This window comes from Haemaphysalis longicornis, unplaced genomic scaffold, assembly GCF_048455015.1.
Source record: "Haemaphysalis longicornis isolate Haplotype H1 unplaced genomic scaffold, Haemaphysalis longicornis Haplotype H1 scaffold_12, whole genome shotgun sequence".
Taxonomy (NCBI): domain Eukaryota; kingdom Metazoa; phylum Arthropoda; class Arachnida; order Ixodida; family Ixodidae; genus Haemaphysalis; species Haemaphysalis longicornis.
This window is the reverse complement of record NW_027526225.1, coordinates 118,882,199-118,891,819: the sequence shown is the minus strand read 5'-3', so window position 1 is coordinate 118,891,819 and position 9,621 is coordinate 118,882,199. Positions and strand designations below refer to the sequence as shown.

General features: G+C 48.2%; 1 protein-coding gene across 1 annotated transcript; it reads left to right on the top strand.

Moving 5' to 3' along the window:
- The first annotated feature begins 776 nt into the window (after nt 1–776).
- On the top strand, nt 777–8,139 carry LOC144163399 (ribonuclease kappa-like). The gene is made up of 4 exons (XM_077694376.1): nt 777–1,374; nt 3,844–3,985; nt 4,123–4,285; nt 7,990–8,139. Exons 1-4 carry the CDS (start codon nt 1,322–1,324, stop codon nt 8,052–8,054), a joined length of 423 nt encoding a protein of 140 aa, XP_077550502.1. The 5' UTR covers nt 777–1,321; the 3' UTR covers nt 8,055–8,139.
- The last annotated feature ends 1,482 nt before the right edge of the window (nt 8,140–9,621 follow it).

Below are 9,621 nucleotides of genomic sequence, written 5' to 3'. Positions count from 1 at the left end.
TATGTGCGCCTGAAAGCAGCAGTAAAGCTAGTATTCATTCTAACCCAAATATACACACGTGTTTGTTGATGTTCCAGATCTCGCGTTTGGATGCAGTGTGCGAGAAGGCAGAACTTGGCTCATTTACCACCTCGCCAGATCTACAGCAGCTACCGGCTGTGGCCTGCCCACTTCACCACCAGAGACTACGCGTACCTTAGACAGACAAGGCACTGGACAGATATGCACTGGCTGGATACCTAATTAGCATGCGGCCATGTGCCATACACCTTTGTTTGCGATTAAAAGTGTAAAATATCCAAGTTGTGTTTTTACTGTATGAATGGTACATTTAGCAATAAAAATGAAAAACCTGTACTCTTTATCCTTGTCTAGATTGTGTGTACTACTAAACTAAAACAACGTCGTACTTAGAATAAGTGGTTCAAAATGAAGTGGACGCGTAAAACTTCATCCATCAGAACAAAACAATTGCCCTTTCGATAATGTGGCGGGTTGCGCAACAGGAAAAAGGTCGTGCGCTGGCCATCTGAATATCTTTCACTCGCTCAATTTACCTTCCATGTGCTTCCCAATTGAATTTGGCGCTCCACCCCCCCCCCCCCCCCCACCACCACTCGGCTTTTCAGTCCTCATCAAAATGGCCTTTCCCAGTGCATGTCTGCAACGCGCCGCCATGTTTTTAGTACCGCCCCCAAACACCAGGGGTTTGTCCGGCGCTTCGAGCGAATATCGCGTCCCATGCAAGGTATAGGAAGTTTCACTCCCCTGGCCACGCGCTCCCGTGTTCACCCTTAGCGAGATCACCACTGTACGACGCCAGTGGAGGGTGCCGAGGTGTGCGCTGTGTCGTCAGTTCGGCCACGAAGAAGGTAACTGTGTTTGCATCGACGCGAAGGTGGCTGCACCGACAAGAGGCGAAGATTTTGCGTAACTCGTAATGGACGAGACCGAAACCGAGAAACCGCCGGGGGAACGCGCGTCAAGGACGGCAACCCGGGGGAGACAAGGGCAGCGTCACCCGAGGCGGCGGTATAGACGCCCAGCCCCAAGAACGTCGCCCTCGGGATACAGCGCACTCTCTTTCGCCGTTGCTTTGCGCCGACAGCGACAGCACGGAAGGTGACCCGGAAGCAGCTGACAAGCCACCTGAGGTGATGCTCACCAACACTGACGGCGCCGGTGCGAACCCTGTGGTTGGGAAGCGAGCGCTGGACGACGTAATCAGCGGCGGGAGCACCGCAGAAGACGGGCCGCCCCCAAAGGCGCCTGCTTTTCGGCGGTCTTTCTTACGACTTGCTCCGAGGGTTCCTCCCGATATATGTGCGAACGGAAGTCGACGGAGTCGCCCGAACGGTGCACTGCAATGCAAAGGTGAGCGCCACGCTGTCGCCTTCTCTTCACGAATCGAGCGCGAAGGTAACTAGAACGTTGCGAATTGCCACTTTAAACGTGCGATCGGACAGCCAGGGCCTCAATGACGTCGTTTAGGCCATGCCGGGGGTGCATAATCAGGAGAACTGAAGAAAGCGCGGTTGGGTTTTCCGCGTGTTTCACGGCGATTCGCGCGCTCACCGCTGCACGTGCACGTGTAATATTTGGCTCAGGTATTGCTGGTAGTGTAGGCTAAGCGTCGCGCAGGTTTACTTGCACTGCTCAAAGAGTGTTGCGGGGTCCCTTTAAGGGACGCACAATCTTCACGTACATCCACACCGCTCGTCTGCTGGAATGCTGCGGTGCAACAGGAACCAACGTAGCGATGCTTTAACTAGACTTAGAAAAAGCATTCGACAGAGTTCCCTATGAAATAATGCTGTGCATTTTGAACTATGGGAATGTTGGCTCTGTTATTCGGGAAGGGGTGGCCATGACGTACAAAGGTTGTAAGACGCGGCTAATAGTTGAGAAGGCTGCGGCGCTCCGTACGCCCAGGACACCCCTTAGCCCGTTACTTTTTTGTCCGTTCATTCAATCACTTTTTTTAAGAATTATACGCAGTGACAGCGAACAAGGATTTTGACTGCATGCGGCAAAAGTTAAGCTTTTAGCCTAGGCGGACGATATTGGTGTTTTTTGTTCCGGTCTCGAAAGCATCAATATGTTACTGGAAATAGTCAAACGAGCCTGTAAGGCGAATGGGAGCACCGGGAATTGGAGAAGATGCCTGGGGTTTCGGCATGCAAACTGGCCATCAGCCCCTAGCGTCTTCGCTAACATGAATGGGGTCAGCACGCCGGCAAAGTACTTAGGTGTGCCTTTGCAGTTTACAGAGAACCGTATTGGAGGAAGTAAGCCGAAGCCGACGTAATGAGAGAAAGGGCAGAAAAGTGGAAATGGTGGAACTCAATATTTTCAAGAACGGCTGTGTGCACTCTATTTTAAAGCAAAGCTTTCTACCTTTACCAGCCAATGGTTCCCTCATCGCGTGCGCGAGAACACTGTAAAAAAAGGCCGTTTTACGGAGAAAGATGCTGGTAAAATGCTGCCGGACACATTTGCACAACTTAGAAAACGGAGATAGTTTTAAAAACGGACATTCCGTAGTACGGAATGACCGTAATAAAACGATACTTTGTTTCAGAAAACCCGTCTTTCCGTAATGGATAAAACCTTCACTTCGTAATTTAACAGACCCACCGTATACCGTAAAAGAAAAAACACTTACACACCTCGCCGGCACTTAGTCCCGCAACCTTGACTGGATTGGTGTGACGCCCCAGACTACTGCGCCACCGCACAAACGCTGCGCTCCTTCTAGATAACCTGTGTACTAGATGGATGTCCACCCTGCGTGTGCCATACATCGCTGTTTGCTAGCTGGTTTGTGGAATTCATGTTTGATAAAGTGCAATTTTTTCTGATTAGCGTTTGCGCAGTAAGGTTCCCCGAAGCCCCCAAAATCGCTGATCAGAAAGCGCTCGCAAAAATGTGACTGGCTGCGACTGCGATTTCGCACTGCGGGAATAGTGCTTGCCGTGCTTTGGTTTTACGCTTTAGGCTAAATACTTCGGCCGATATTGATTCCTTATTACCTAAATTACTTTCCGTAACTCTTCTTCTGCATGTAACTAACCTTATATTTTGTACAAGTGCGCCGGTCGCACACGCATGTGCAGTTTGCGGGTGCGGGGGAGCGACGTCGCCGGAGCGCCGTAAAGCCAACATACGGATCACGTTAGCGCTGGTGCTGAGTTGTATCGGCTTCATGGTCCTCACTAAGTTTATTACACTTTACAAACTAACAAAGCAGAACCGCATTTATTACGGCAAGAATAATATCGGGGCGCAGTTTTCGCTTCTCCATCAATTCCCGACGATCGACTCGACGATAGACTGGTGGCAGTTATGGTTAAACTATTTTGGTTCCGCTCTACATCATACAGAAGAAGCGCCCGTATTTTGCAACGAAGAAAAAGATTACGTTTGACCTGCTATGGAGAGAACGTCGTCCGTATACCGAGGAACAGAACGCACTTCCCTTAAATTACAGGGGTTTTCTCCGTTCTCCATGAAACGGAACACGGCTCTATTTTATTAGACAGTTTTAGCAGTCCGTCCGTTCCGTCCGGTACGTAGTTAGCGTGTTGACCGGGACCCGTCTGGGCACTCGGGCATTCGTCACGGTAGGGGGATCATGCAGACAGCTCGTCTGCAGTGTTAAAAATATTCTGATTAGGCTGACTTGTACCTAGTTTTCCTACTGTTTTATCTGTTGTTGTTTTTTGTTTTTTTTTTGTTTTCTCTCTCTGTTGAACTTAGACCAAATTTTTCCTTCTGCTCCCTTATTAGCATCGCAGGATTGATTACAATTGAATCATAACTCTTCTTGGCCAATCCTCCTAGGTGGGTATGCGCCATTTGTCGGACCAACCACGACCGCCGCAGTACACAAGCCTCCCGCGGAACACGAGCGATGATTCGAGTGTGCAATCTCAAATTGTCGATCTTCTGCTTTTTATTGAGCCTATGGGGAATCGTAATGCTGGTGAGTCGCCGCCGTGGCTCGTGGCACGCCAGTTTATTTTTGAAAAAAAAAATGGCAAAGGCCAACGATTCCTGCCGATCGCCAAACATCAGGGCTCAGTGGCTCGACTTGAACGGCTAATGCGCGCTCCTTTTCAGCCCGTCATGGGCTTCTTCTTGTACACGCACAGCGTTGCCTTTGCGGAGGACCTGGGAATCCACGCCGAGGAAATTCACAGCAAGGACGAGTTCCACGGCGAGGCTGACCACCGGTTCACCCAGGCGGCGTACAACTGCTGGATCGCGGCCTGTCTGTACGTCGGTGAGTGTCGTCCTGCGTACGGTGCGCTGTCCTTGCCGGAGACTGCTTGTGGCGAAGTGCGCAAAGTACGTCTGCGAATCGATGAACATGTTCCGAGTGGCGTTCCGAGTGGCGTTGCACACGTCGGAAGCAGTATCACCCTCTTTACTGCGTCACGACGCCTTAGAAATGACACGGTACGTAAGGCATGAGTGGCCGGAGGAGTAGCTAGTCACGTTATTCTGTGGTGCAGTGGTTATGAGGTTTCTCGGCTTTGAATAGTACGATGACGTAACCCCAGCGGAATAGACCCCGTACCTTTGTGGTTTTAGGGGCGAATCACCTTAAGGCCGAGGCTTGTTCGGCGTCCGTGCTCACGGCACAGCAGCGTGTAATTCGTAGCATCTGTGAACAAAAGGTTCACAAAAGGTTAACAAGAACAAAATAAAATGTTCACGAAAGGTTAGAGAGAGAGGGAGAGAGTTCCTAGAGAGCCGTGCTGAGCTGCCTGCGCATGCACGAGGAGCATTGGATTGGATTGGATTGAATTAAGTTTGGGTTGGACTGGATTGGTTTGGAAATCTTTTGAGCAGCAGTAAGCACTCTCACGGGTGATTTACAGTAAGAACGATCCCCAGTGTTTCGCCCACTCGTCATGATTCACTTCGTGGAGATGCGTGAATTTTTTTCCACGCCGTCGACGCGTACGAAAGAGTACGGCAGAGGGAGCGCTTGAATAAACGAAATAGTGGAAGGGCGGCACACAGAAGGGAAAAACGGAAAACACAAAGGCAGTCACTAAGTGACAGTCGAGGGACTGTCCTTGTGTTTTCTGTTTTAAAGCGAAGCTTTTTACGGCTCGCTGATGGCGTTCCAATGTCGCGCCAAAACGTACTGCAGGAAAGCCAACTTTTCTTTTGCCTGTGTAGCGTTCTTCCTCTAATTTTTTTACCCAAGCACCATTAGCCAACAGGCTTGGACTTCCACCCTAGAGGTAGTAGCATTGACAGCAGTAGCGGTCCCAGAGATTAGTTTTAGGGGGGGGGGGGGGGGGCGATTTTTTTTTTTGGGGGGGGGAGGGGGGGCGATTTTTTTTTTTTTTTGTGGGGCGAATAAGAACCGCTCCTCTCCTTGCGCCAGTTCTGTGGAGGAGGTGATAACCATGCCGGCGTGTGCGTGTATGTTGTGTAACCCGCTTGCGCACAAATCACTTAGCGACACAGTGGTTTTTGACTCCCCGTAGGCGGTGCTACGGCTGACTCGAGCCCGCATTTCTGACGGTCGCAACACGTTTGCGAACTCACACAAGTGGGATTTAACCTCGCGCAAGTGGAATGCTTCGAAAAAAACAAAAAATAAGAAGCTGAGGACCTTTTTTTTTTGGGGGGGGGGGGGGATCGCCCCCTTCGCCCCCCCCTTGGGACCGCCACTGATTGACAGCGTAGCTAGTGATGGCATCAATGTTCTGGTGGTGGTGGTGTCTCACTGCTGAAATCAGGTCTTTCGATTCTCGGCTGCGTTTCCACGCTGCTGAAAGTGCACCACTAACCTTTCGAAAGATAGGGAACGTAAACGTCGGAAAAACGGATCGAACTTCCAGCCTACGAGGTGATAGGGTTGGTAATTTTACTTTCTCGAGGGGTCTTCGAACAAAGCAAAGAAAACCGTCTGCTTGTTTACCGCTGGTCAGGCGTGGCTACATGGGAGGACGATAATGCGCTATTCTCGCAACAAAATTAACCGTGACGCAGATTAGATGCCACAGAATGTACCCAACGTGCGCTCCAGTTAATGTTGATATAAGCTTAGTCCAGGGTTCGACGGAAGTCCGTCTGGTCAGGTGGTCAGTTCATAACAAAATTGCGGTCACTGACCAAGTCAAAAGAATAAAATTGACGTTTGGGATACCCTACGGAATCCTTGTTCACAATGAGGGGAGGCAAGACGTCGTCGCCGTTTTCATGCTGTCAAGATGCGTCGTAATGATCGTGCGTAGATACCGGGACAGAGGGAAATATGCCCGGTATCTACGCACGATCATTACGACGCATCTTGACAGCATGAAAACGGCGACCACGTCTTGCCTCGCCTCATTGTGAACAAGGATTCCGTAGGGGATCCGAAACGTCAATTTTATTCTTTTGACTTGGTCAGTGACCGCAATTTTGTTTGATCTAAGCTGTGTCCCATGTAGTGAATTTTAACCAGCTGCTATTTTCAGGAGTAATTTTCGTTTAGCTAAGTGGTTATGTTGTACGGAAGTGTGCGTGTGCGTTAGAAAATTTGGAAAGCGATCGCATCAACCAGATCACACTAATCGCTCCCCACCTCACACCTGCTTGTCCCCCACCGAAGCATGCCTTAAAAAGGACATTTGCGAGCGCGTCTCAATAAAAAAAAAAAAAAAAGAAGCCTTTGGATGCACTCGGCGCGTCAAAAAAAAAAAAAAAAAAGGAAGACTTCTGAAAGCAGCAAAAATCATCACCAACATGTTTTGAGCAGCTCCGTTGATTCGGGTCCCTCAACCTCCTTAGTGTGAGTTATTTCCTACGGCTTTGGCGTCGTGCAAGAAAGCCGACTGCGAAGTGCTACGAAGCTGGAGCTTGTTGCGCAAAGAAGCGGGAATAACGTTCCTACCTCGCAGAAAAGCCAAAATCTCAATTGAAAAAAGAAAAGTAAATTTTCTTGCAGTTTACTTCCGGGCCATATTCTTGACTGTGTGAATTTTCTGTGAATTAGCCATCTCGAGATGTTATAGACTGACAAAATGGCCTGTGTACACTCGCAGTTTTGACGTGTCGTGACGATTAACGGCACCAGTTCTAAAGTCCGCTGGTCTTGTGGCGTCTCATTGTATCAGACTGAAAGCTGGCGTTTCAGTCTTTCCGTTCTTTACTGCCACACCGATCCGAAACTTTCATTTTCGCACAAGAAAAGCGATGAACTACTCACCCTATGGCATTATGCCCTCGTATGGATTCTTGATCATCGGTTTTGTCTACTACATGTATGCACACGTGCAAAGCGCTTGTTTTTGACTGCACCAACCATTAAACAGGGAAAGGTGAAAGTTCAATTCGTTCCGTTTTTCGCGTGAGCTTAAGTGTCGGCGGTCATCTGAAAGCTCAATAATACTAATAATAATCTATCTAGAGTTGGCTAAGCAAGATAAAATTACTTCATTAGCTTTTGCTTACTAGTTTTATTGGGAATCGGAGGGAAGTGTTAAGTTAAGCTAGTGGAACTGATAATACTGTCGATCTCGCTTGAGGTGAGAGATATGCGTCGCCAGAAGATTGACTTATTGCAGGGTTTAAAGCGCCGACGCAACGCAGGCGATGAGCCGCACCGTAGTGGAGGGCTCCGGATTAATTTTGACCAACGGAGGATCTTTAACGTGTGTCGAAATATCGTACACACGGGTGTTTTTGCTTTTCGCCCTCACCAGAAAAGCGGCGGCCGCGGCCGAGAATCGAACCCGCGACCTCGTGCACAGCAGCGCAGCGCCTTAGCCACTGAGCCACCACGGCGTGTATGCGTCGCCAGAAGTCGTGCACAAATACATTACCATTCGACGCCATTTAACGCATCTGAAAGTCACGAGCAACTTGTTTCGCAGTATGGTTGTTTGTCCGTAGTAAACATAAACAACACGTTACAACTGAACGCGCGTTGCCTTGGGAAGTTTAATGCTGGTATCTTAACAAATCTTTGATCTCTTGCAGTGACCCTGGCGGCATCTTTGCACCAGATCTACATGAACAGAGTAGTGCAGGTTTCCCGAGTTTAGCTTCATTTTCTGCTTACGTTGTGGACTGCGAAGTGCACGCCTCTCCCCGACGCTGCCGCTACCGTCAACCTACACTTGTTGCGAATAAATGCAAGCGATGCGCGTGTGTGTTACCCTCGTTGTTAGTGTGCTCAGTAAATGCGCTTCACAATTCAGCTTACGCAGACCAATTTCGGAGCATGGTTGACGGGTTAATTTGCTGCAGGTCGTATTGACCTAAATGAGTTCGTTTCAGGAGTTGCGTGCAGCGCTGTGGATGCTGCGTTAACAATCCACGCGGTGAGCATGTTTCATTCACCGTGACGTTCGACGCTGGCCGGCTCAAGAAAAGCGATAATAGCCACTTCGACCCTGGTGGTGTCAATTGACGCCATAACATAGCAGTTCCTGTAGGGCGTAGAGAACGAAACCAAAACTACAAGTTTTGGGGGGGAATTGCTCTTCAGTGATGCCTATTCCGACAGATATCACTGTTGTTTCATTTTAGTGGAGTTCCAGGCTACAAAGAAGAAGCTCCGGTGGAGGCGTAATTACAACATTGAGGCTGAAAAAAATGGCAGTCCGAGTTTTATTCCCAAGCTTGTAAATCTCTTGATACTTGCATTACGAATCTGATTTTTTGTTTGTATGTTCATGTAGTCAAAGTTTAGGAAGATTTGCAAAAGCGGTGTTTCTGCTCGATATAAAATTTTTAATTGGTGGGTGTCCTAATCAAATGTCTGAATAATAAATCTGTAATTACTTGCACTTCTAGCTTTTTTTCTTGTTTGGGACCTTATGGGACCCTGAAATTTGAGAAAACACACGGAAAACATTGTTTTGCTTAAAATAAAAAAAATCCGGCTGAAAGAGATAGGCGTTGAGGTCTTGGAAGGACATTTCTGGCCCCACGCTGGGCAGGTGTAGCAGCGCTGTTGTCGCTTTTCTTCAGCGGCCATCGTAGAATGTCGCTCAGTGGACGTATTGCTGAGAACAATCTAGCATCGACTGCACTGGACGCAGCTTGTTAAATGAACTATATACGACGTATGGGGGAAGGGAGGGGGGGTTTACGGAAGTGACTCTTTTTATCTACTTTGATGTGAGGTAGAAGAGATACACAGAACACAATAACAAGTCAAAATAAAACAGGGTTCCGGCTGTGGGCAGACAATCTCTTTTCACGAGGTCACAATCATCCATTGTGCATGTTTGCCGGCGATAATTAAGGGCTTATATGACGACTGAAACGATCTCTCAGCTACTGACCTTTGTCTTTGGCTTCCATACCCGAGAAATGTTACAGTATTATCCTGCGTATTGAAATGTATAACTTGTCATCATATCTGTGTATTTCAGTACGAAATATCCTGCGAAAATCAACTCTAAAAATGTATTACAAATCTACCTGCATTCATGCCTATCACAAAACTTTCGCAGTGTTTGTTGGCTTTTATAGTGCCTCTGATTTGGTCTCTAATCAGCGCCAAACAACAACGTTTTGCAATTTATATTTAAATAACGCATTCTTGAGGGTGACTTACTATTAATGTAATAAATGACAGTCCGCCATCGTACATTGTTACTT